Source organism: Apteryx mantelli, chromosome 30 (assembly GCF_036417845.1).
Source record: "Apteryx mantelli isolate bAptMan1 chromosome 30, bAptMan1.hap1, whole genome shotgun sequence".
Lineage (NCBI taxonomy): Eukaryota > Metazoa > Chordata > Aves > Apterygiformes > Apterygidae > Apteryx > Apteryx mantelli.
The window spans coordinates 6,421,166-6,447,764 of record NC_090007.1 but is presented as its reverse complement, the minus strand read 5'-3'; the positions used below and the strand labels follow the sequence as shown (position 1 = coordinate 6,447,764).

At 59.8% G+C, this 26,599-nt stretch overlaps 1 protein-coding gene across 1 annotated transcript; it reads right to left on the bottom strand.

Moving 5' to 3' along the window:
* Nucleotides 1-9,112: 9,112 nt before the first annotated feature.
* On the bottom strand, nt 9,113-26,466 carry NRTN (neurturin). The gene is made up of 3 exons (XM_067312970.1): nt 26,398-26,466; nt 11,262-11,408; nt 9,113-9,564 (listed from the first exon to the last, which is right to left on the bottom strand). The coding sequence occupies exons 2-3, from the start codon at nt 11,395-11,397 to the stop codon at nt 9,113-9,115; spliced, it is 588 nt and encodes a 195-aa protein (XP_067169071.1). The 5' UTR covers nt 11,398-11,408; nt 26,398-26,466.
* Nucleotides 26,467-26,599: the final 133 nt, after the last annotated feature.

Sequence of the window (26,599 nt, the reverse complement as noted above, 5' to 3'; positions counted from 1 at the left end):
TTTGAGGTCAACCCAAAGCACGTAAATCACACGGTCGAGGGGAGGGGACGAGCCGGTTTGAAAGGCAGGCTCGTTTTTTCTTTTTTAAGTGGAAAGACATGCCTTTGCAAACTTGAAAAACTCTACCCCCCCCCCCCCAAAATGCCGCAGTGAAGCCCCAGGCGAGGGAGGATTTTCTCTGGAGTGGAACAAGGAGCATTTCTGCAAAATGGAGCCAGTCCCACAGCGGCCGACGGGAGATGGCCCCGCGCAGTGACTTGAACCACAGGAGAGCGCCTGAGGGGGCCGTGGGCTTCCCGGCTCCCCATGGTTGGGGTCCAGCGCAAGCTAAATGTCCACGTGCAACGTGCAGAGAGCAATGTGCAGCTTAGCCCAAATTTAGCCCCTTGGGCTATTTCGCCGTGCAGAAAACCCCTTTTCTGCTCGCTTTCCAACCCCGTCGGCCGTTTATCCAGCCCGGCCGATGCAAACGCTTGCAAAGGGCTGGCTCCAGCCTGTGGGGATAAATTCACTTTATTCCTTTCCCAACCTCGCACTGTGCTGCTGCCCTCCCGACAGAGCCAGAAAACCCACAAAAAAACCCCTCCGCGTCTCCGAGCTGGCGGGAAATCTGCCAGCACGCAAATATTAACAGGGTTAGCTCAGCTACCTTCCATTTTTTTTGTTGTTTTCCTCCTCCTGAGCAGCCAGGAGGCCGCTGGGATGCTCTCCAGCCTTGCTCCGCCAAACAGCCTTGCCTTTGAGACTTTTTCTTTTTTTTTTTGCCACTGTCACGCCAAGCGGTAGCGGGGTTATTGGTGCTTCGTGGGATCCTCTGCGTCAGGCAGAGATGGGGGCCGGATCTGTCTTGCAAGGCAGGGCACAGGGGTCCGCGGGGAGCCTCCAGCCTCATCCGCACAGATTTCCTCCCTCAAAGCTGGATGGTTTGTAAGCAGGGGCTGCTGCTGGGGCTCGCTTTTAATTTACGGCTGGCTATAAGGTGGGGAGAGGTTTGGCTCCCCAATCGTGGCTGATCTGGAGGCTCGCAGCAACGCATCCAATCGCTTGAGTTTTAACACTGGCCCCTGGATTGCACCTTGCGAGTGGGTGCCCTTATTTTAGCATCTCCAAGGCTGCAGAGCACAAGCAGACCAGGTGCCCCAGCTGTGGTCCTGGAGCAGAGGCTGCAGCCAGGTGGCATGGGGGAACGGCTGGGACAGCCAGCACCCACCCAGACGGCGGGAGGAAATGTCCACGTCCCTGTTCGCCGTCCTCCGCCCGCACTGCCGCGTCCCAGTGAGGGGGGGGACGGCGACACCGAGTCACCCGCAAGCTGATTTCGTTAGGGACCAGGAAAGCCGACACCACCACGGGGAATCGCCGTGAGGGAGGAACTTAATCGAGTGAAACATCTGGGGCCCGGTGGCCGGCAGCCCACACGGGAAAGTGGCTTTTCCTGAAAAACGGCTTTTCGACACAGGGAGATGTCGCCGCCGTGAGCCTCCTGCCTGGCCGGAGTGGCAGGAGGACGGTCCCTGTGCAGGGCGGGGGGGATGCTGAAAAATTCTTGCCCCCAAGCCCCAAACTTACTTTTATTTTAACCACAAACACCTCAAATATCTGAAGCACGAAGGAGGCCTGGGCCGTTCGACGTTCCCCGGCAGAGGACGGCAGCTTTCCTGGACTTGCACAAGAGCCCTGCCTTGCCCCTCTGCACCATCACCTGCTTTTTAAAGCTCCTCATTAGATGCTTTTAAAGCTCCTCGGCAAGACGGTTGCTGTCTCCTCCTGAGCACTGCTTGCGATTTAGCCTTCCGTTCCATAAAAATAGCTCTTTTTTCCTCTATGTGCATGTCTGGCAGAGCAGCTGCTCAGGGGAGAAGAGAAAAATGGCAAAAAAGGTTGAAATTAGGTTGAGAACAGAAAGAAACGGCCCAGCAGGGTTTAGGAAAGGGATGTCCCCAGCTCCCGGGGAATTGCTCTTCCCAGGTGGGGGGGTTTTGGTGCGAAACAGGATGAGAAACTGGGTTTTAGGGGTTCTGCTGCCAGGCAGCCAAGTGGCTTTTCAGGTCCTGCGCAGTCCTGATGTGGATCCAATGGAGAGGCTCGGCAGAGCTTTGCAGGCGGGGAAGGGAGGAGGAACGACGCGGATATGCCCAAAGCCTGGAGAAGCAGCGGCTGGAGCCTTCCAAGCTCCAGGGCTTCATGACAGCCAGGGTTGTCCTCCCAGGTGGGTGAAGGCACCCAAACCAACACCATCAACTCAACTGACCGTCTTCCTGAGCCTGCAGTCCAGCGCCTTTAGAGCCTGCTCAGCATTTTGTCTGACGAGGCTGAGGGGAAGGATGAAATGATGAAGACCTTGTTTCCTCCACCTTTGCCCAAGCACCACTGAGTTTCCTCCTTCTCCTACATGGGAAGTCCCCAGGCAGCAGTAGAAGCAATCTATATTGTTCTTCCTGGGCTTCACATTTTTGGTGGCACCATCCAGGCCAGAGATAGTGGGACAGAAATAAGTACGACTTTAAGAAAAGATAGCAAAGCTGCAGATGATTTGGGGAAGAGTGAGACGCACAAGAAGCCGTGACAGGAATGTGTCCAAGGTGGGCAGGGCAAGGGACCCAATTTTTGGTTTGGAAACAAGATGGTTTGGGGTGGGGGGGGGAAGGGACACATGGTCTCATCCCAGTGTCTGAGTGGATAGTTTTATTTATTTATTTATTTATTTTTTGGAGACTTGCAAATTCCATGCTCTTGGCTTTGCTTCTATTTTGGGCTTTCCACTGACACCACTTTGAGGCCACGATGGGTTTCTTTTCCCGTGGTCCCAAGCCTGAAGGGACAACTGTGGCTGTCCAGCTTTGGGGACGTCCCCAGAAACCGGCCCCGCCACCTGGCCCGGGTTCAGCATCCTGGCTGCAAGCTGCTGCCTGCAACCTTTGTTTTCCTTCTCTTTTTTTGCAGTCTTGCACGAGTCAGATTTTCCAAGCAGCCTTATCCAATTTGGTCATTAAAACTTCAGTTTATCCCTTTTTTTTTTTTTTTTGGACAGGCTGGCAGCAGGATTGCAGCCTTTCTCGGTTTCTGGAGCACGCGCGCACACATACACACACACACACACATGCACATGAAGATTTATGAGTCTCAAAAGATGCTTCATAAAATATTTACAGAGCGGAGCTTCATGCTGGTTCTTGACTCGGCCACGAGCTGTCCACGGCTGTCAGGAATCTGGGTGGCATGAGGGGAAATATAAACAGACCTTTTTTTTTCCATTCCCCAAAACTGCTGTAAACCTTCCCGGTCCTGAGGCTTTTTAGCCTGTTTTTCAGTCCTTCGCTGGCTGCCCGGCTGGGGCAGCAGGGCGGATTGCTAGCTTTGGAGGAGACAAGCCTTTTTTTTTTTTTTGCAAGCAAACCCAGCAATTTGCACCCGTTCTCACCGGGGAGGCAGCGAGACTTTCAACCTGGCACTGATTTAATTCATATTTTTCTCGACAGACCCGGGGTGGGGGGGAAAATGCTTTGAAAGGATGTGAATGGCTCGTGCACGCAGGGTGTTGGCCCAGGTGCTGACGGGGGAACGTGGCGGGGTATTAAATGGGGATAACAGGCGTTGACAGGGGCTAACATGTTACGTGGGGGTAAAGTGTTACATGTTGCGTGGGGATAACACGTGTTAAATGGGGGTCTAACCTGTCTTACATGGGGATAACACATGTTGAATGGGGATAACACGTTACATGGCGATAACATATGTTAGATGGGGATAATGCATGTGACAGGGATAAAACATGTTACATGGGGATAACACGTCAGATGGGGATAACACGTGTTAAATGGGAATAACGTGTGTTACATGGGGATAACGTGTGTTAAACAGGGATGACATGTTACATGGGGATGACACATGTTACATGGGGACGACACGTTAGATGGGGATAACGTGTGTTAAATGGATAACGTGTGTTATACGGCGATAATGCATGTTAAATGCGGATAACACGTTGCATGGGGCTAGCGCATGTTGCATGGGGATAACGTGTTAAATGGGGATAACACTATTAAATGGGGATGACACGTAAGATGGGGATGATGTTAAATTGGGATAATACTTGTTAAATCGGGGCTAATGCATGTTACATGGAGATAACACGTTACATGGGGATAACACATGTTACATGGGGATAATGTGTTACATGGAAATAACACGTTACATGGGGATAATACCTGCTAAATGGGGGTAACGTGCAGGAAATGGGGCTAATGTGCCTGCAACCAGGGCAATGGCTGCTGAAGGGGGTTCCCGTGCCGGCTCAGGGCTGGCTGACCGGAGACCCATCCCGGCAGGGCGACAGAGCAGAGAGGGGAAAAATCCCAACTTTTATCCCTGTAGCTGGGACATATTTAATGTGAAAGCCATCCTGGCTTACTCTAAAGACACCAGAGCAAGAGACTCATCGCCCCAGCCCGATTTTAGGATGCGCCTGGCAGGGCTGGCTCCACACCGGAGGGGTTTTGGCGCTGGGGATCCGTGCGGGGATGCGTGCGCCTCCGTTTCCCGCAGCTTTAAAAAAAAAAAAAAAGAAAACAAAAAGCATTTGCCTTCTGCACTTGGCCGGGATTTCAGGTTGCAACGTTTCCCACGAAACCCAGTATTACCCAGAAAAATCAGGCTCCTTGTAACAGCAGCTAGCCCGGGCGGCTCAGTGCCGGCCCAAGCCTTTTGGCTGCCAGCATGGCCAAGGCCTGCCGCTGGCTTTTAGACCTTTTTTTTTCCTAGAGGACAAGAGCCACTTCCGACCTCCGTGCTGCTTCCAGGCAAGCCCTTGAAACCTCTTTTTCCGGCCGGCCTTATCGAAACGTCGCGTCTGCTTTTTCTTGATGCGATTTCCTCAGAATTGACGTGTCCCAGGAGGGCCCTTAATTGCAGCCTGGCTTCGAGCCAAGCCAGCTACAAGCATCTTTATAAGGAAAAGGCAAAAAAAAAAAAAAAAAAAAAAAGCTGATTATTCCTATGGCCCAACCAGCCCAACCCTGCGCTGGTGATGCCCCGAACCCGGGAACATCTCGAGCCAGCAGCTTCACGAAAAAGTCATTTTGCAGCAGCAAATGAATGAGTTGTTTGGGCCTTCTGCAGCTTTGCACGGAGGTTTTATGCATCAATGGGGAAACTGGGGAATAAAGCCGAGCTCGTGCCGCCCTTCGGCCTCGCGAACGGCCACCGGCCCCTCTCCGCCCTGCATCACCCCAAAAGCCGATTTCCCCATCCCCAGGGTGACGTAACGCTCCCTGCAACACCCCTTCCCAGCAGCGAAAGAAGAGAACAGGCCAGAAATCACTATAAATCCTCCTTTTATTTCCACTTTGTCATGAGTATGTAACAGCATCACGCCTGAGTTTATGTTCGTTTAAAAAATAATAATATCATATTGCATTTCCCCACTCCCCCCCCCCCCCAAAAAAAAATGTTCAGAATAAATGGTAACAGGTAATAAATGTAAACTGCACTTGGCACCATTTGGCTCAATAAATAAAAAAAACAACAAAAAAAACAACAAAAAAAGAGAAAGTACGCATTATGGAGACGGCACACTATGGTATCTAAATAAATAACATAAGTTACTTCGAATAAATAGAGAGTATCTAAAATACAGATGCATTGCATCCACTTCTGCAGTCGGTCAGGCAGAGCCGCCGATACCAGGAGGGACGTGGTTTCCGCAGCCGGCCCTGCTCCCGCCGGCCTTCCCGAAACGATTTGCCTTTTTTTTTTCTTCTTTTTATTTATTTATTTTTTTTTTGCATGTTGGGCCCCAAGTTTAAGGCTACGCCTCGTTAAACCCAGCATGAAAGCATGTGGCAGTCCTCTTTATTAAGGGCAGATCACCGAGATGTTTTCATCCCCGGGAACAAAAAAAATAATCCGTCTCGATAAACCGAGGTGGAGGGGGAGAAGGATTTTGCACCGGCGACTTTCTGGACCTGTTTAAACAGTGCTGCATCCGCCAGGGCTTTCATCCAGGTTTTCCCTCCCCCGCGCGTATCCCAAACCGGGAGAGCGAGACCGTGTGGGCAAACAGCATCCCAGGCGATTGGAGCGAGAGGCGGAGCGGAGCCAGCACCCGGCACGCGCGTGGCAAAACACAGCTCGGCCTCGGAGAGCAGCGATAACCTGATGCTTTGCCATCCGGAGCCGGCATCTCCGACGGCCCCTCTCCACTTTCCCCAAATCCCTGGCTGCTCCCGCTGAGGGGGAGGCCCAAAGAGCCGCCTGGGGCGACGCGGCGCCTCCAAAAGCCTTCGGCCTCCTCCATGCGCCTGCTGCTGCGCTGCTTCTGCGACGCCTTTCCCCGCTTTACAGCCTTAGGGTGTTTTGTTTCTCCCCCCCCCCCCCCCCCCCGAGGCTTCTGCAACAAAACTAATTTTAGATTTATAGTAGTCGGAACTGGAAGGGACCCAAGGCCTTGAGAGCGCAGTTATTCTTACTATTCCATTTGGGATTTTTTTTTGTTTTGTTTCCAAAGGCAAGCGCGAGCCACTCACCTCCCGCAAGCGGAGCACCAGCCGCTGCCCCTTTGCGCTCTTTACCTGCGGCCCGTGGCTGCTTTCTTTGGCGTTTCTGCTTTATTTCCACCCAAACTGCCCTGGCAATGCTCGGCCCCAAATCCGCCCCTGCTTCCGGCGGCTGCAGCCAATTTTCCCACGGCCAAACCCAGTGGCAGTGGGTCACCCCCCCAAAGCACAGCCGGAAAAACGGGGCAGGTGAATCCCTCTTGCCACTGTATATATATTTTCATAAAAAAAAAAATGCAAAAGCCTAAATATGCTTTTCCCCCTCGGGCCCTCTCCGAGATGGTGGTAACGGGACGCTCCGTGGCTTTGTCCGACTCGGGGCAAATCCCCCGAGCACGGCCCAATTCGGCCCCTGGACTGCACTTGGAGCTGTCCCCCTCATGCCGGAGACACTGGGGACACTGGTTTACGCTGGGGACACCGGTTCACACTGGTGCCAGGACCGGACAGCGGCAGGGTTCGCTGCCGAGCAACACCCAGGCTCGGGGCCGCATGACAGGAATGCCCAGCTCCCTGCACCTGTGACATGCATTGACTTTGTCCGTTCTCAGCAGCCGCAGGAAAAACCGAGCCGGGACCACCTGGCACCCACGATGCCCCACAGCTACCTTCCCCAGCCGGGCTGCTCTTCCCAACGGCATGGGGAGGACAGCGGGTCGCAGGAGCCTGGCTTCGGCACCAAAAGCCGAAAAAAACCCAGCCCTCTCACAGAGCTCACCAAGGCTATTTGCTCTCCGCATCCTATTTTTCATGCCTCCGGGGTGGACGCGGGCAGGGGGACTGGGGCAACCCCCCAGCTCTCCATGCTGGCACACCGGGTCCCTGCTCTCCCAGTGGGATGCTCGGTGCTCCCTGCTCGCCGCAATGCTCCGCTTTCCTGCCGAAAACTAACACGTTCCCCTGGGCCGCTGGCCTCACCGCTGAAAAACGCAGCTCCTGTGCGGGGCTTGCGCCCGATTTGCGCCCGTTGAACGGGGCCAGGAGCTGGGGGCCACGGCAAGGAAAGGGCTGCGAGCCGAGGGCTTTCCGCTGGGTCAGTTAATGCCCAGGACACGACACCGATATTCCCCCTTCTGTTTATGATTTGCTTTTTCTGGGAAGAGGGCCAAGGGGAGAAAAACCATCAATTCCAGGCGACAAATATAGCCTGCCTGGAGAATGCAAAAGTCTGCGGTCTCATTTATTTCCCCGCAGAGTAAACAAGAGTGACAGCGCTGTAAATGGGGAGGGGAGCCGAGTGCCGGCGCGCGGGAAGGCACCCGGGCCCGCGCCGGCCGCGCTGCCCCGGGGAAGGCGACAGGAACCGCTCCCCGCTTCGCCACTGCCGCGGGGGATCGCTCACCCGTCACGGCCGGGAGAGCCGGAGCTGCCTCTGCCGGATGCCGTGCTGCAGCCGTCCCCGGCCCTCACTCCGCCGGCCGCTTCCGGGCTTCGAGCCCTCACGGCGTCGCTGGCTGGCGCCGTTGGAGAGTTCGGCTCCGTCCCCTCCGGGATGGCACCCGGCACCAGCATGGGAGCCCGCTCCCGGCTCATGCCGGGTTGGTTTTCGGCATTGTCCGCACACCCCTGCCCGGCGGCGCTGGGGACGGGCGAATCCAGTTACTTCCTATCGTCATGAGTCTTAAAAGCCAAGGAATAGGGGGGAAAATGTCACGGCAAAGCGAGGCGGCAGGGAACGGGGACGCCAGCATGGCCCCGGAGCATCTCCACCCCGACCCAGCGGAGCAACGCGCCGAGGGGAAAAATCGCAGTGCCGGAGCGCTCAGACTGGTCCCAACACTGGGGATTCCCCAAAAAGCAGCTTCCAAACTCCTCCATGGAGCCTCTGCTCCCAAGCCCCAGGGATTTGGGTGCCAAACACGCAGCACCCCCCAGGCACGCGGCGTGCGCCGTGCACGCAGCCCGCTGCACGTTAATACACCCTGTGTGCAACACAGCCTGCACGAGTGCAAGACACCCTGCACGGGTGCAACACCCCCCGTGTGCATGCAACACACTCCATACGTGTGCGAAACACCCTGCGCATGTGCAACACACTCCGTGTGTGTGCAAAACACCCTGCATGTGTGCAACACACCCCGTGTGTGTGCAAAACACCCTGCATGTGTGCAACACACTCCGTACGTCTGCAAAACACCCTGCACGTGTGCAACACACTTGCACGTGCGCAGCCCCGGCAGGGCACCCTGCGCCTCCCCAGCCACTTACAGCTCTAGCTCTAGCCCTGCACATTTACATAGCGTGAGTATATGGCAACGCGAGCGATAAAACAGCGGGCAGATACGTGCTCAGGGTACGAAGGAGCATTTGGGTCTCTTCGCCTCTCCCCGAGGCGCCGTCTGCCCGGGGCACGGGGATGGGTGCCCCTCGAGGCAATGGGACTTTGCCGGCCCGGCCCTCTCCCACCCCTCCCTGCCAAAGTCCCAAGCGTCGGTTCGCGCCAGGCGAGCTCAGCCCTCGTCCCGCGGCCGCCGGCCTGGCGCGACGCCTCGCCGCTGCCACTGCCCCCCGCCACAGCGCCGCCAACCTCTGCCCGCTCCCCCCCGCCGGGGAGCCCGTCACACGCAGCCGCACTCCTTGGCCGACAGCTCGTTGACGGTGTAGTAGCGGTTGTAGGCGTCCAAGAAGGAGACGTCGTCGTCGTAGGCCAGGGGCCGGCAGCAGGGCCGAGCCCGCACCTTCTCCTTGCGGATGCGCCGGCTGCTGCGCATACTGCGGAGCGACAGGTCGTAGCTGCGCACGGCGGCGTCGCAGGTGCCGCTGCAGTAGCGGAAGAGCACCGTCTCGTCCGACTCGTAGCCCAGGCCCAGCTCGCTGACGCTCACCTCCAGCTGGCGCAGGGCGCAGGGCTTGTGGCGGGCGCGGGCCCGCTTGGCCCGGCTGCCGGCCTTGCGTCGCCGCGGCGGCGGCTGGTGCCCGCCCGAGCCGGCAACCCGGCCGCGGCGCTCCGCCAGGGCGCCCAGGAGCCGCCGCAGCTCGCCCTCCGTGTAGCTCTCCAGCAAGGCGCCGTCTGCAAGAGAAGGGGCCGCCATTAGCCGAGGCGCCGCTCGCAAGCCTGCGCCCTCCACGCCCGCCGGCCAGCGCCCCGTGGTGCTCCTTTTTGGGGGGAGCTATTTTATTTTATTTTATTTTTTCCCCACCAAAAAGCTCCCGGCACTCGCTTTGCGGCCATTCAGGCCCGCGGCCCCATAACGCGTCACTGCGCAGCTCTGCAAACGGGACGCCCACCCCCCCCCCCCCCCCAAAAAAAACCGTGCCAAACCTTGCACAGCATTGCAAGGAAAAGCGAAGCAGGCCCCGGTGCCCTTCGGCATCCCAATCCCACGGCCGGTGATCCCGGTGATCCCCCGTGATGGGAGCACGCGCAAAGCGGGGAAGCCTCCTCCAGGTCCCGCTCCGACGCTTCCCACAGGCCAGCGCCTGGATCTGCTGCAGCCGCCCCGGTTCCCTCGACCCCGACGCCGGGATCTGCAACGCCGCGGTGGTCCTGGCGGTGTGAGACACCCGCGTTCGGCAGGGAAAATTTCCAGCGAAAAGGTTAACGCTAAATTCCGGCTGTGTCGGACTGCAAAAAGCGGCCAGCGCAGGGCTTGTCACCCCAGCTTGGCCCAGGCGGCCGCAGCGCGGGCAGGGAAGGGGACGGCGCCGGGCGCTTAATTGCTACCTGCAAGCAGGAGCCACAGCCGCTTTTATCCCGAGCCGGCAGAAAATTCCCCCCGTTACTTTTCCCGGGGCCGCGCGGCCAAGGGCTGCAGCTGGGCGGCTTGGGACCCGCAGAGCCAGCCCCAAAACGAACTCTGTGCCCCCAAAATACCTCCTTCTCCTTTCTCGCCTTATTTTTCCCCCCGCCCCCAGCAGATCTTCCCTGCCTGGAGCCCCTTCCACTGCGCAGCACTGAGTATGTGCTTAAAAAGCGACATTTTGGGAAGGGGGGGGGGAAACCTGAGCGCAGTTCACTCCCGCCACGTTCACGGTTTCCAGAAACATTTGCAACGTTCCTCTGTCCCCTTGGCCCCTCTGCAAGTGGTGACGGGAGGCAAAGCCAAAACCCAAAAAGGCGACCGTCCCCTGCGCCGCCGCTGGTGACGTCCGAGTCCCTGCGCCCTAACCCCGAATCCCGGGATAATCCCGCTCAAAGCCGGGCCGGGCAGCGCAACCGGCATCTGGAGTTAAGCAGGAAAACACGGCGGAAAGCCTAATTCGACAGCTTGTCATCGATTTCAAACTTTCAACCTCAAAGACGTTCTTCTGGTTTGGAAGAAAAACAACGATGCCTGAGATGTGCAGCGAGCCACGAGGGCGAAGGGAGGAATAAACCATCACGGAGGAAGCCCTGCATCCCAGCAAAACGGAGCCGCTTCCCGCAGCGCCGGGCTCCCGTTTGACATCGCATCCGTTCAAAAATAACGCGGAAAGCGGGGGGAAAAAAAAAAAGCCATTCGGAGCTAAAAAGCATCTCGGTCGGGGGGATTCGGCTTCCTGCCGCGCGCAGCACTGACATGGGCTGGCACCAAGCTTTGGCGCGCAAAAATCTGCAGTTTCCCCGCCTGTGGTTAATCCCGGAGGAGACCAGAGGCTCCTTTGCCGGCTCCCTCCTGCTCCAGGGCTCTGCAAACCCTTGCCGAGGTGCAAAGCCGCTGGAAAAGCGAAGGCAGCCTAAAGCCCCGTGGTTGGAGGCTGGAGCCCTCCCGCCCCGGGGCCACTTACACTGAGAGAGCAGCGAGCCGTGGCGGTCCAGGGCCCGTGGGGATCTCCGTGGAGGCGCCGGCGGCGAGGAGGAGGAGGATGCCCGTGAGGACGGCGAGGAAGGCAAGGGGCCGTATTTCCGGCTTCCGTTGAGCATGTCTCTACAAACTAAAATGGATAACATGGAACTGAGGAGCATCGATGCAATGGCTGCAAACTTCCATACCTTCATCTTAGAGCAAGTCAGAACATTGAAACTCTGTAAAACAGGCAAAACAAAATATCCTTATTACGCGGCCGCCCCCCCCGCAGCCCCGCCGTACCTCCCCGCCGGTGCGACTCCCCCCTTTCCCCGGCCGCTGCGCTCCTGCGGGACCGCTGGCGGCCCTCGGTCTCGGCCCCATCACCCTCTTCCTCCCAGTATCGGGCTGGTGCTGTGATAGGGAAACTGAGGCACGGAGGCTCGGTGCCCCCCAGGGCCGTGCTGCAAAGAGGAAAGGCCCCCCCCGGGGCGAGGGCGGCTCGGGGCCGGGCTGTGGCCTTGCAGAGTGGGCACAGGCGATGCTGCGGCCCACGAGGGATGTCGTGGTCGCCTGCCGGGGGCTGCGGGGGCCGGGCGGTGTGGCGCCCGGGGGGAAAAACTGCACCCAGAGCCCCGAGATGGGTGACAAATGGGCGAGCTGCAGCTGTTTAAGACATTTCCTCGAAGGACTGGCAAACTAGTGTCATGCCAGCCTGCAACATCCAACGGGTGGGTGCCCCCCGTCCTGCATGCAGGAGACGGGGTGCAGGACCCAGGCAGCTGGAGAAGCAATTTAATTGCAATTGCGTTTCCCCCCCTTTGGGGAGGCGTAAGGAGAAAAAAGGAGCCCATTCCAGCCAGCAGCCTTGGACCCGCACTCGGAGCTGGCGGAGGCTCCCGCGCAGCCGTGGAGCCAGCGCACACGGGCGAAACCGCGCCGATGGGCTCGACGCAGCCCCGGGATGCTGCCGCAGTGGCCCGGCACCCTCCATCGGCCTCCCTTGGCCACAGGGCTGAATCCCTGCCCTCTGTCCCGGCATCCCAAGGCAGCAGCTCCCCACCTGTCCGAAATGGCCAAAAGCTCCGGGAAAAGCCGAACGGCTTGTTCCCAGGGCGGCCGCGGGCGACGAAGGGGTGCAGGCAGAGCTCCCGGCTGCTTGTGCAGCGCCGTGCACGGGCGCTGGGGCCCAGCACCGCAATCACTTGGGTCAGGCTGCGGCCGGCGTTTCTGCCACCGGCAAGCAGGCGAGGCGGCTGGGACGCCCTTACCTCGGGCAGCTAATTTTCTCAGTCCAGAGCAGGTTGGATCTGGCAGGATTTTACGATGGACCGTGCCGCCGGACAACGGGAAATCGAGTCCACGGGTCAGTTGTCGACCATTAAATCCCCATTAAAGACAAGTTTCCAGAAAGCAGGGCTGACTTGCAATAGCTCTCCTTCCCCCCCCGCCTTATTATTATTATTTTTTCCTTTTTCCATTTCAGCTCCTTGCAAACGCCAAATGTTTCTCCTTTTCAAATAAATTCCCCACGAGAAAAAACAAAATAAAAAAGGGGAAGAAGAAAAAAAAACAACAGTTCAGCCATATTTGCCACCAGAATTTACTGGGGGAAAATGTTTATTTGAAAAGGGAATTTGACACGTTCGCTTTTACTGTCGTCTTAGGGAATAACGAAAGGAGTCTGAATGCCGCGCCGTCACCAGCAACGCTTTATTTTACAGCATGCAAATAATTACATGTTAACTAACGTGGTAATTACATGCCCTGTAGGTTACAAGCTAATTGTACAACCCAGCCAGAGCCTAAATAGTTTAAACGGGGCTATAAACAACGCCAAGTTAGAAAAAGAATAGTTTAGCCATATAAGGCGGCAAGCTCGTGAGATACCGCCGGGCGCAGAGAGGCAGAGCTGGCGGATCCACCAGCGCGATAAGCAGCAAAATTCACGCACCGGCAAACGGCGCCTGGGGCAGAATTTGCGACTGGCTTGTGGGAAACCTTGGCGCGATATCGCTGTGGAGAGCGGAGCGGGAAGGCGCTGGGCTTTGTGCAACTTTCTCAGCAGGGTTTCGGGGAGGTGAACGCCATCGGCAGCGAGCAGGAATAGGATGCCCGGGCTTTGCATGGAACCTGCTCGCCCTGGAGCCGGGAAGATCTCCGATGGAAAGGGAATGGATCCGGCTCTCTTCGTCCAGCTGGAGGTCATTAATCACCTGCTTGGGATTCAAGCATGCGGTTGCAATCGGCCTTTTCTCGCCGATCTGGAGGCCAGGGCACCCGGGTGTCCCTTAGGCAGCGGGAAAAGCAGCAACGGCGCTTCCAAGCTGAGGCTTCGTCCAAAGACTAAATCCCCGCTCCAGCACGCGAAACAACTGCAATAACTATCCTCGTCTTTGCCTCCAGTTCCTCTTGCTCTAAAAAGCCACGGAGCACGTGTGCCGCCCCGTGGGGAGAGGCGAAGTGCAGAGGGGGAGAGGAGCAATGCTTGCACGCAAATCCCAGCGCGGGACTCATGGGGCCACCGTGCCAGCTGCACCCTCTCGCCTTCCCGCTTCCCACCCGGGAGTTTTCAAACCCACTCCCAGCAATGATAAGTAATCGCATGGGCTTAGGGGCTTGGCGGCGAAACGGCAGCAGCGGCCGGAAGGCACCCGCTCCGGCAGCCCCCGGCGCAACATCCTCCGGCTCTGGCAGCAGCACCCACGTGGCTCCCGGCATCCCAACCTTCATCCCCAAAGCCTCAGCGGTAAGGGCACCAGCACCCATAGGTGCCCATGCCCAGGCTCCCCGCGCAGCAGGAGCGATGCCAGAGAGGGGTCCCAGAAAGCACCAGGCATCCCCTGGTGCAACGGGCACCTGGAAAACCACTCACTAAATCCATGCTCCCGGTTCATCCCTCATCTGACCTAAAGCAATTTGCAGAGAGGGGCGCAAGCACAGCGCGCAGGGTGGCACGGGCAGGCGGGCACAGCACCGTGCCCATGCCTTCGGCTCCAAGGCCGGGCACGGGAGACGCTGGGCTCGGGATGCCAGGGCTGCTGCCAGCTTTGCCCTGCTGGAAGGATGGAGGAATCCAGCAAAACCAGCTCTGGGCTTCTGGAGGCAGCCGGAGGTGGTTCATGGCAAGAACCGAGCCAAGAGAGCTCTGAAGGAGCTGGGAGCATAAAAAAGCGGCTGTAAGGATGTCCTAAGGAAAGGATGGACATCCGGATGGGACGATGCACGGGAAGGTGCAGGCTCATGCTAAGGAAGCCCAGAGCTTTGCACAGCCCGTGCCGCCAGCCTAAACAGTGCTTGCTTCCCGGGGCGCCCCGAGTCTCCAGGATCTGCTCGCGGGAGCCGAAGCCATTGAGCGACCTCGGCTTTACGCGTTGCCTCCATCAGCTGCCGCAGCCCACGCGCATGTGCTTCGCTGGCCCCGGATGGGTGGGAAAACACGTGCGCTTAACCTGCTCTGCAGCCGACGTGCGGCTCCCGGGAGCACGGGGCAGCGCCTGCAGGCGTTCGCCTGGGCGTGAAAAAGGCCAAGGTTTGCTCACAGCTTTTATTCCGGGAGAACAGCCTGGACCTCAATATTTTCTTGCGCCTTCCCGATAAGCCATTAATTCGATCATGAAAGTCCAGCTGTGCCGCTGCCAAGGGCGAAACTTCGTTGTGCGGGAGAGAAACCTTCCCGCAGGACATGCTCCTCTGGGGCTCACCCGGCTCAGCTTTCTGGGTGCCGCAACTGCCTCCGGCTGGTGCTAGCAGCTTTCCGGGCAGAGAAGACGATGCTCCGTGTCCCGAAATGCTCGCTTCGCCAGCGAAACCAACGGCAGCGCCGCCGGCGCCCGTCACTCGCTCAAGCGGGGAGAGCAGTCTGCTTTCCTCGGCTTTCCCGCACCGCTCCACCGCTGCAGATCCTCCCCGGGAGCTCTCCTTAACTTTTCCAAAAGGATCCAGTTTCAGCGTCAGAGCAACGAATCTACCCTGCCGCCCTAAGTAAACTTTTCCAATGCTTAATTACCCTCGTTATTTGGAAATAAATAAATAAGTAAATAAATAAATAAATAAAAGGAACCGAGCCTGATTTCTAGGCTGATTCTTCTCCGCTGCAGCTCCCAAGGGTCAAAGTCGCCACTGAGCTTCGCTGCTAGATTAAAGAGCAGAAACCTTTTCCCCGCAGAGACCCCCAGCCCGTACTGCCTTCGCTTGTGGAAACCAAACGCTTTTCGGGCTTCTCAAGCTTCCCCATTTTTGGCATTTTGGGTTTTTCTCCCAGCTATTCTTTTCTAAACCCACTTCTAAATTTGCAGGCCGACTTTGAGGACACGATTCGGGATATCCGCCGACTTCGTGAAGCCCTGGCTCCCGGAGTCATGAGCCGGAGGGTGAAAGCACTGCCTTATTCTCGCCCTAAATCCTCCTTGCTGGGGAGGGGGAAGGAGGAGACTCCAAAACCTTCAGCGCTAATGCTTCAAAGCCCAGAAATCAGGAACCCGAAAGGCATTACATTTTAAGTATGTCATAAATTTTAAGTCGATTCATGCTTCCGGGCATTGATTCATTATTTTCAACTGCTTGGCCTTGGCCGCGCCGCATGGATTGATGAGCACACGGAGTGGCCAAGGTTTTGGCACCAAAAAAATGCTTGGAAAGATCAAGACCTTGACGGGACATCAGAGAGAGCTTCCACCTGCCGCCCTGTTTATTTTAGTGCCTTAAATGGGAGCCAAGCGGCTTTGAAATCACGGCTCCGCATGACTCACCCTGCAGGAATTAAACAATTTCCATCCAGGATCGACGTCAGGGTAAAGCAACTCCAGGGTCTGCTGAGAAGCAGCTCCTCCAACAGCAGCCTCCAAATGAGACCCGGGCCCGGCACGGGGAACCGCTTCCCTCCCGGAGAAGGGACCCGCCGGAGCAGCCGCCTGGATTCCTGGCTGCCGGATGGGGCTGAGCCGCGAGGCAGCACGCTGCCCAAAATCTCCAATTACTGCCCTGCTTCTGGCCCAAAACAGCCGGGTTTTGACCTGGTCGATGGCCTGGTGGTGCAAAACCACAGCAGAATGACAGGGCTGGCCCCAAAACGGGAAGTTTTAAAAGAAAAAAAGCCCCAAGCCTTGCTCTTGCTTCATCTTACTTGAGTTTGATTTTATTTGATCTTATTTTATATCTTTCTTTGCTCCTGTATCTTATTATTGCTCTTATTTGATTTGCTTACTATTTAATCGTCAGAGTCTCCCGCCCTCCTGCCAGCGCCCGGACGTGTAATTGGGAAAAAGCCAGCAACGGCTGCCGGCTCGGCTCTGAGGCCGCCGGCCAAGCGCCGCCGACCCGCGCGGCAAGGAGCCGGCGATGGGCAGTTCGGGAGCGCCGGGATGCTTGCGGGATGCTTCGCGGGAACGCTGGGGGCGAGCAGCAGCTGTCGTGCGCGGTGCTTCTCCCCCTTCCCGGCCCCGCCAGGCTGTTCCCGGCATGCGAATAAGTAAAAGCAGAAAGCGGGAGCGTTACACATGGTTTTGCTTTTCCCTAAGTGAAAACCGGCCCGTTCGGAGAAGCTCCCAAGCTCTTCCCTCAGCCCCGCTTTCCCTGCTTCTCCCCCCACCGGCAAAGCAGCAACGCTTCATCCCGCGGCTCTGGCGGGAAAACCGCAGCTGTGAAAGCCATTGCTCCACGGCACGGAGGCGGATGGAGGGCTTCGAGGCTCCGCGGCAGCCGGGATGCAAGCGCCCAGTGCTGAGCAGCCTCGGTTGGGCGCCGCTTTGCAGCCCTGCGGAGCCAGTGCCTGGCTGCTTTGGGATGGGGCAGCCCCGCTCTTGTCCCCATCCGCGTTCCCAAAATTTCCCGTGGGCCCGGCTTCAGGGAGTAAAAGCAGCACCCAAATCCCTGCGGCGAGCGGCGAGGGTTGCACGGGAATGGGCGAGCTGCGGAGACGGCACAGGGATGCTCCGAGCCGCATGCCCCGAACCACCCACGTCCGTAGGCACCTCCTGCCACGCGCTTTTTCCAGGAGCCTCTTTTTCTCTCCGACGGCGGCGGAGCTCGTGCAGACCGGCTGCGGGACGATCCCGGCTGGCGCTGCCCCGGCTGGGAGATGCCCATGTCCCCCATCTAGAAATGCTTTTCCGCCCGCAGAGACGCGGGGAGGCGCCCGCAGGCCTGGCCCTTCCTCCTGCCTCCCGAGAGATGCCCGGTTTTTTCACCCTCGGCTTTTGCACGGGGCCGTCTGGGTCCCCACTCCGCGCCCTGGGAGGCCGAGCGGGCGCCGGCGATGCCTTCCCAGGAGGTCCCCCGCTGCCTTTCATGCCATTAATTACACGAAACGCGCAGCAGATGGGAGCCGGGGAGGAGCCCCCCAGCAGACGCGAGCCCCGGCGCGGCAGCTGGAGCGCAGCGATCTCCGTTTCAGAGTCGGGCTGGGGCCGCGCCGAGGAGGGCAAGTAAAAAGGCTGCTTTCTCTCCAGCCTCCTCTTTCCCCCTGCCTCCCACCCTCCTCATCCTCCTCGCCTCGCGCATGTCTCCATCGCTTGGCTGCCTCGTCCAGCTGCTGCCTCTCCCGCTGTCCGGCCTCATCTGCCCTCTTCCAGCAAGGCGGTACCAAACCTCCAAGATGGGGAAAGCTGCTTCCTCCAGGCTCAGCTCCTCCTGGCCTCGCCAGCCACTAAATTGGCCATTGCTTGACCGATGGGGCAATTCCCGACTCCTAAAACGCTGCTCATCTGCTCCCACCGGGAGCTCCCGGGGTAGCGCGAGGGCACCTGGGGCGGCCAACGGAGCCGCAATATAAATCCGAATATCTGGCTGGATCAAACACAGCTCCTTGGGGGATTAATCACACCTGAGCGGGTAAGAGCCCCCCGCGCGCCGCTCTGCGCGTATCCGCCAGCTGCATGGTGATTTGGGGGCATCGGGCAAAGAACTGCAAAAAAAATCACAGCAGCTTCACTCTTTCGCCACCTCTATTCCGGCATCACCCCTGTCAGCGCGGAGCCCTGCTACCCGCGCTTCGAGGTGATGAATTTCGCCAAGGTCGGGGAGTCCGTCACCGCACAAAAACCTCTCTAAGCCGATCCCGTTGGTTTGAGGCAGCGGCAGAAGCCGCCCTTTGCGATAAGAGATCGGCAGTCGGGGATAAAGCGAGCAGCAAAGGCTGCCACAACGGCATCGCTCCGTGCGTCAGCCGGAGCAGGGAAAGAGGCGCCCGGCACGTCACGCAATAACGCCGAGCTTTTCTCAGGAACAAGGTGGGAATAAACAAAGATTGCGAAGCAGAATGACACAGCAAAAAAAAGAAAGAAAAAAAATCGATGGAAATGGCCATTTTCTGATGGGGGAGGAAAACAAAAAAATTGGTTGAAATCGCTCGTCCTGTGAGAATTTTCCCCCGAATCTTCGTCCCGGAGCTGACACCAACCCCAGGACGGGTTGCACCAGTTTCCTTTAGGAAATCGCTGATAACTTGAAGGCTGGTGAGGCAAAAGACAGGAGCAAGAACCCCCCCAGCACCCAGCACCCATGGGTGCTGGCGCCAGGGCTCCTCAGCAGCTCGATGCCTTTCCTCGAGCCCCCCGTCTCTGCTGGGGAAACGGCTCTCGAGCTGAAATCCCAAGGCCAAAACGTTGGTTTTTTTTCCCCCCCGAGCGACAAACCGCCCCCCTAATGAAATAACGCCGTGCTGCCAAAAGAGGGTGGTTTGCTGAAGGGAAGCTAATTACTGTGGCTTGTTTGAACAATCCCAGCGCCTCGGGAGATAGGGTTAAAAGCTGAAATTTTGGCAGCGATGCTGAGCCGAGGCCCCAGATGTGCTTTTCGCCGGGCCGGTTTCGACACCGCGCTGGTATCCGCAGTGAGGCCGGGGCCGTATCGGGAGATCCTGGCGGGCTGGAAATTTCCTTTTTTCCCCCCGGAGCAAGGGAAAGCCCTCCAGCAGTGGGGCCCGGCGGACCGAGCTCCTCGGCGGCACCGGTGGTGCGGACTTGGCGGCGGCTTCGGCCGCTTCCGCCGGCCCCGTTCCATCCGTAGGATCTACTGCGCGCGCGGAGTTTCCCGGCGGTGCAGCACGCCCTGGGGCAGGCTTGGCGGGAGCCGCTTGCAAAGCATCGAGCTACATCTCCAGCGGCGTCACGTGGGCTGGCCAGGGAGCTGCTTTGATTTTTTTCCCCTTTTTTTTTTTCATTTTTTTATTGTGATTTCTTCCTCTTCCAAGGAAAGCGTCGTTTTTCACGGAGCAAAAGCAGTGAGCGTGACGCCCGATGTCAGAAAGCCGTTTCGAGGCTGCGGCCTCGGGGCTGCCTTGCTCCCAGGCGGACGGGGAGGCAAAGGCAACCTGCTCCTCTTCGCGCCCCCCCCCCCCCCAAAAATAGCCCCGTCCCTGCGCTGCCCTCCCTGATCCACCGCAGGGTGCCCGGGAAAATCCGTTTCCCCTTAATCCAATTAAGGGACGGCAGCTCCCAGCCAAGGCAGCCAGCGCCCCCAGCACGGACGGGCTCCCGGGGGGAACGCCGCCGTGCCGTGCCTCAGTTTCCCCAACGCCGAAAGCCCTCGGAGCGCGACAGCTGAGCTACCCACCCCCCTCCGAAGATCCCAGCCCTTCTCCCAGCCCTTTTTAACTCCCCGTACGTTGAAGCCGACGCCAATCCGGGTGGAGGGAGCACAGCGGTCACCTCTGCCTTTTCCAGGCGCCTCCGTCCGAGTGGCCCGGCCTCGCTTCGCAGCAGCCCCAGGGCTTCGAAGCGCTGACGCGACTCTTGGCCGCGTCCAGGGCCTCCGCCAGACTTCCCGCCCCGCGGCGGCTGCCAAGACGGGGCCCGAGCTCCCACGGGCCTGACGTGTCTCCGTGCGAAACAGCCAGCACCGAAACGGCCCTGGCAGAGCGGCACTCGATATGGCCCCAGAGCAGCATCACATCCCATTTTGCCCTGCCTGGCCGGGCTCGGCTCCGGCGGGGTGGCGCAGCACTGGTGGGAGGCCGGCGCTTCCGCACCGGGGTCTCCCGGGGTCTTCCCCGCCGGCATGTACACCGTGCCGCGCGTGATCCTGCCCCGCCACAGCCCGTTGAACCTCCCGAATTGCCACCCCCCCTTCCCAGCGATGTTGCCTGCCGCAAAAGCTCTCCCGGGAACCGCAAAGCCTTTCCGAATTCCACTTAGGCGAATAAATAAATAAATAAAAGAGCCGTAAGAAAACCCTCAAACGACACGGTTCAGCTGCCACCTTAAGCCCGCTGGTCTCCCCGGAGAAACGGGGGCACAAATCTGCCCTGCCGATTGCACCCTTCTGCTGCCGGCACGGGAATGCTCAGCCAGCATCCTCCCGAGCGGCACGGATGGAGCCGTGGGTCTCCTGCCGGATCTGCTCCCTGCAAAGCCACCTGCGCCGGGAGCAAGCAGGACGCGTCACGACACCGGGCGGGTGCCCAGGATCTCGGTGAAGATGCTCCGGGTGCTGGGACAGGAGCCCACAGTGAGGTGACAGCGGGAAAGTCAGCACTGCGCGGGAGGAAGGATCCAGCAGTGCCCGTAAATAGGGCAGCCAGAGGGAGAAACGCAGGTGGTGCCGCTTCCAGCCTGGGAATGGGAAGCCCCCCCACCTTTTTTTCCCCTTTTCCCTATATATCCAGTTTTTTTCTTCTTCTGCCCAGAAGGAATTGGCTTGTCAAGGTGCCCGCCAGGGATTACAGCGCTTTGCTAAGGGCAGAGAGACCTGGTAGAGGTTTGCAAATCCAATTTGCACTAAACCCTTCCAGTGGGTTTTGGACGGTGCACAGGCTAATATCACATTAGCATTTACTGTCCGACTCCAGCAGCAACTGCCGACATATTGAACCACTTAGCGCTGCTCTGGAGCGAACAGATGAGGAATTCCTCCCCGGCCAGCAACGGCAGCGGGCTGGGAACGGAGACTTCGGCAGCCCCGAGCGGGCGAGAGGAAGTTAAAACATGGAGACGCTTGCGCTAAAGAGGATTGAAGACCGACACGGGTGGAGGAATCGTTGGAGGGTCTCCAAAACGGAGCGGGGCAGAGTCCCCCGAGCCCCCGCGTGCAACGAGGCTGGTGATTCCCAGGCCGGTCCCCTCCAGAGGTGCTGTGGCTCAGCGCATGGGCGGAAGAGCCATAAGCACAACGCTCTTGTGTGTTGGAGGATCTGCCGTGGCTTCGGCTAGCACCAGGGAGAGGAATGGAACTGGGAGCTGAGGGCGGCGTCACGGCAGGTGTCTGCAAAACCCCTCCCCGCTGCCGCGCACGTGCGTCCCTCCCACGTGCACTGTATCCCTCGAGCCACATCCAAACGTGCCGGTTTTCCGCCCGCGTTGCCAATGCTCCCCTTCATCCAAGCCCACGTTACCTGCCCGGCTCACCCCTGCCGCCCGTGCTCGGGCCAGCCGCGATGGAGCCCCCCGCACCCTCCTTGCTTCAGCTTATTCCTGCGCCATCCCCGATTAACGACGTTTCCCAACTGCCACCGCAGCCGTGCATCTCCGTACGTACCTCCTAGGGACCTATTCCCTGCTCCATAGCAATCTGCAGCAGCCCAGGCTGGGGAGGGACAGGCTGGGACATCTGCCTCCGCGTAGCAATGTTGGAGAGGGAACGGCAGAGGAGGAGCAAAGCCCCCAAATTGCACGTCGCCTCCACCAGTGCCGAGAGCTGCCTCCATCCCCGCGGTGCCGGGAGGGGCCGGAGCATCCCCGCATGGTGTCCGGAGACCCCCATACACGGGGAGCAGCCTGCCCAAAACGCCGCAGCCGGAAAGCGGTGCTCTGCAGCGCGCAGAGCGGTTCAGGGGGGGCTCACGTCACCCGAACCCCGCAACCCCTCTGCGGGAACGGAGCCCAGGGAGCGGAGTCGTGCCGGCTGCTTTCTCCACTTTCCTTTCGGCCTCTTCTTCAGACCCCCAAACCGCCCTTGGATTCGGGAGGGTGCAAAGCAGGCGAGTCCCATCCGCGGCGGGGCCGACGCCTGGCTCCGCTTCCCGCCCGCCCGCCGGCCGCGTCCCGGCCACGCGCCGGCACAGTGCCTCCTCTGCTGGCACCAGCCCTCCCAGATGGCTCTTTGGAGCCGCTAAGCCTCAAAAATGTGCTCTTAATAAGGCAGCGCCGCTTAACGAAGGCGGCAGCTGCCTTGCTAGAGCGGAGCGGAGCCGCTCCGTGGGGACAGTCCTGGCTCGGGCCGTGTGGTCCGAGTGCGCGCCCGAGGCGTCACGGGAGCTCGCCCGCTGCAGGAAAGGCAGCAAGGAGCAGGGAAAGCCTGGGAAAACCCATGCATCTCTCCGCTCGCCGGGTGCGAGAGTGCATGGGGCGGCGCGGCGGCTGCCGGGGCCGAGAGGCGGCGCCGGCCCCCTGCCACCGGCCGTCCTCGCCGAGCGAAGCAGCCCCGGCGTTTTACAGGGGAGGGCAGGGAGCACCGACAGCCGGCAATAAATACGCCATATGTTCCCAGCCAGCCCTGGCGGGCCCCGGCCAAGAACAACATTATTAAAGGCGAGGAAGCCACCAAAAGCCGTGCAGAAGCTCATTTCCTGCCCCGGGATCCGAGCGCCTGTTGCATTTCCAAACCTGCGCTGGAGCCGCCGCGTTTCGCTCCGGTGCTGCGGCTGGAATCGGAGCAGGTAAAACCCCGGAGATGCTCCCCGGCGCTTTCCCCTCCGCGCAGGTGCAGTGGGAGTGGGGCTGCGTCGCCCCTGGGTGCTGGGAGGATGGAGGGGCCCATGAGCGGCTCCCACCTCCTCGGGCTCTAAAAATGCTTTTATCAGCATCCGAACGCCCCAGGGAGCCGCTGGGGCCGGGAGGGAGCGGGATCCCATGCGCTCACTGCCATCCCCAGCCCCTGGAAGCATCTGGCGGCTCCCGCGCACGCAGGCTGCTTGCTCGCTCCCTCCCCAAAATCCCAAGGACTGTTCACTTGCTTTAAATAAACTACGAGTGTTGGCATTCGTTCAGCTCCTCACAGGACGCATTCGGGGGTTTCCTCCTTCGGCAGGGCCAGGCTCTGGGACCGCTTCGGTGTCGTGCGCCTCCGCACGACGCAGCTACTGCCCGAAACCGAGGGGCTCTCCGAAAACCCAGAGCCCCTTGCTGGCAAACCCATGCAGGAGTTAGAGAGTGCAGGGCACCGATCCCGCCTGCAGCCCAAACGCTAACGGAGGCCCTGCTTTTTGTCGTCATTTGAGAGGAAGGGGCTCGCAAATGATTGTTTCGGTTTAGGTCTTTGGCTGCTAAGCGATAAAGAGAGATTGCTCTGGATTTTGCCAAGCAGCAGCAGTGGGAATGAAACTGCTTGCGGCATTTCCCTCCTTGGGGCTGGTTCATCCTGCCATCTCGGGATGCTTCTCCACACGAGAGAACGCGCAAGCATCTCTGCACTGCCTCCAGCACAGCCAGAACGAAACCAGTACGGTTATTTTTCACTCCAGCAGCCAGTGCGAATTCAAGGCGATACTCTACAACTGACCTCCAGCAAAATAAGTTGGGCTTTCTCTCCATCTCCTCCAAATTGAACGGGGAGAGACTGCTCCAAGATGATAGAATAAGTGAGGTTGGATGGGACCTCTGCGTCTCCAGTCCATCAGCCTGCCTGGAGCAGGGCTAACAGCGGAGCAGCTGCTCACCCCGGCGTACGGCAGCACCGATGGGCCAGTTGGTCCTGTGGCACCGTCGTGGCAGCAGCACTCCCGGGATGCGAGTGCCCTCAGCCAAACAACTCCACGGCAGCCCCAATGCAGAAGGCAGAGATGGGGCTGGCCGGTGCCCTGGTCCTTGCAGCCTCCCGGTGCCCGCTAGGCTCCCCGCGGGAGCCATCGGAGCCATGCCGCTCTCTGGGCTTAGCAAGGGGTCAGTCCCTAAAAGCGGGGTTTTGCACATGTGCTTTAGCTTAGACCAGCAATGAAAGCGCCTGCAGCACTAAGGGAAAAAAACACAACTGCACCAGTGCAGACCTGCGCGGGAAGAGCAATGCAGATGCTCTGGCGAGGCGGAGGTTCGCTTAGGCAAGAGGGAGCATTGCAAACGCTAGATCCTTCCTTGCAGTCCCCCAAAGCCAGGAATCAACCGTAAAAGCATGCTTTGAAATCCCTGTGTCCAGCACCACGGCAGCCCTAGCAGGGGTGTTTTACTTGGAGAGCAGGAAAACGGCTGAGCGGCAAGCTGTGATTCGCCTCTGCACCGTGGGAGGGCACCCAGTGCAGCCAGAGCCGGGCCTGCTCCGCCATCCGGGCATCGCGGACACCCAAGGGGGCCCCACATCCCAGGGCACGGCCCCCCGGCGCCCAGCACCCCGTCCTCCTGCCTGGCTGTGCTGCCCAGGGTGGGAGATGGGACGCCGGACCAGAGCCAGGACCTGCATTTACCCCCGGCCGTGTTAGAGCACACGGGACCAGCTGTCTGCGTTCACAGCCCAACTCAGGGGCTGCATCCTGCAAGGCCTGAAAGGTGCTGGGCTCTCCCCAAATCATGGCCGCAGGAAACCGAGAGCCGCCCCAAAGCCGGGCTGCAGCTTTCCCGGGTACCCCAACCTCCTTCGCCGCTCCGCGTCCCCGAGGTGCCACAAAACGGGGACTGCCGGCAAAGCAAGAGCCCGGCACCCTCCGTGCGGCTGGGCGCCCTGTGCAGCAGCGGCGGTGACACTGGCCGCGTCGCACCTCCTCCAGCCCTTGCTCAAGGCAAGGCACAAGCTGGACCAGAACGGAGTGAGCACTTGAGGATCCGGTGCTATTTAAAGCTTGGTGTAAACAGGAACGTCTCTCGTTTCCCCCCCACCCCGGCTGCGGATCTGCTGGCGACAGCGGCGCCGAAGGAGCCCAGAGCCTCCCTCCGGCCAAGTGGTGGGGTCAGGCTGCCAAGGATGCTCGTGCCGGGCACCTCGGCATGCTGGAGCGACACACATCTCCGGCGCAGCGTGGCGGCGCTCGCTCTGCTTTGCAGCCCCGGAGTCGGCGCCGTGACGGGCGGCAGTCGGGTGCAAAGCGCTTTGAGGACCTCGAGGTCCAGTTAAAGCAAGCAGCTAAAAAAAAGACGAGCTCCGGCCGCCTAAAACCTTGTGCAGGGACCCCCTTCCCCACTAATTTCTCTGCCCCATATCACGTAGGATCTCAGCTACTTTTGCCCTTAAAGCTAGCGGCGTGCACAAACGTGGGTGTCCGAATAAGGGAGCCGCAGGTGAGCTGCGCTTGGCACCCGAGGCTTCAGCCCATGCCCAGCGCTCCTGCACCGCTTCCGACTGCGATCAGCCACCTGTCCTGCCGCGATAAACCATGCCCTCGACCCAGCGCCTAATTGCGGATTGGCTCCCGGAGCAACGATAGGATTTAAATCAGCACTGGCTACAAGCTACCATATATGTGCAATAAAGACATCTGAGGTCCAGGTTGTTTTTTTTAAACCCTTCACAGAGCCCGCAGCAAGAGTGGGAAATTCCCTCCCCTTGATGTCGGGGTGAAATTTGCCTCCCGGCCCCTGCTAAACTCTGGATATAATTACTACAACTCGGAGGCAGCCGAAAGCTGCCTACCGGAGTGGCGAGGAAGGCGACGGGGCTGCAGATGCAGGCGAAGCCGCGGATCCTTCCGTTTCTTGCACTAATATTTGGACAGGCCGCCTCTTCCCCCCCCCACCCCACGCGCTGCACCCGGAGCGTCCTCGCCGTGGCGGCGGGACGGTCTCCAAGTACGAGTCGAACTCGCCGGGCAGCGGCGAAGGCCTCGCGGCCCCCGAGCGGGCGGCGGGCGCCCGGGGGGCAGCTCCAGCCTCCGCGGCGGCCGCCCCGGCTCCCCCCTTCCCAGGGAGCCGCTTCTGCGCCCTTCGCGGGGCGACGTGGCCCCGCATCGGCGCCGGGGGGCTGCGGGCGGTGGAAAGGCAGAGCAGCGAAGCGCCGCTCTCCGCGGCCGGATCACGGGGACCGCGAGCCGCGCTCGGGCGGATCCTGCCCCGAGGGGGGCTCGGGGGTCCCTCCCGCGGAAGCTCCGGGGCTCCTAACCGGGGGGGCTCGGGGGTTCCCCCCCCGGGGGGGCTCCGGGGGTCCCTCCCGGGGCGCCCCCCGGCCCCGCCGTGCCCCGAGCCGCCTCCGGGAGCGGGGCAGGAGCCGCCTCCCGAGCGGGGCAGGTGCTCGGCGCCGCCGCTCCGGGGCCCGGCCGGGCCGGGGCTGCCCGCGGTGCTTACCTGGAAGCCGGGCCGGGGCGCAGCGCTCAGCGGCGACTCCGTGCCGGGACCGGGACCGGGACACGCGTGGGGCCGGGGGCCGCCATGAGCGAAAGGCAGAGCGGCTCGGTCCGGCACCGCTCGGTTCTGTTCGGCTAGGCTCGGTCCGGCACCGTTCGGCTCGGCTAGGCTCGGGCGCAGCTCGGCTCGGCTCGGCTCGGCT

Excerpts from the sequence above, each read along its gene's own strand:
- NRTN (XM_067312970.1), bottom strand. The coding sequence starts at position 11,397 with ATGCTCAACGGAAGCCGGAAATACGGCCCCTTGCCTTCCTCGCCGTCC. Across the intron at positions 9,565-11,261 it reads CGGCTCGCTGCTCTCTCAGT|ACGGCGCCTTGCTGGAGAGC; the intron begins GTAAGTGGCCCC and ends CTTCTCTTGCAG.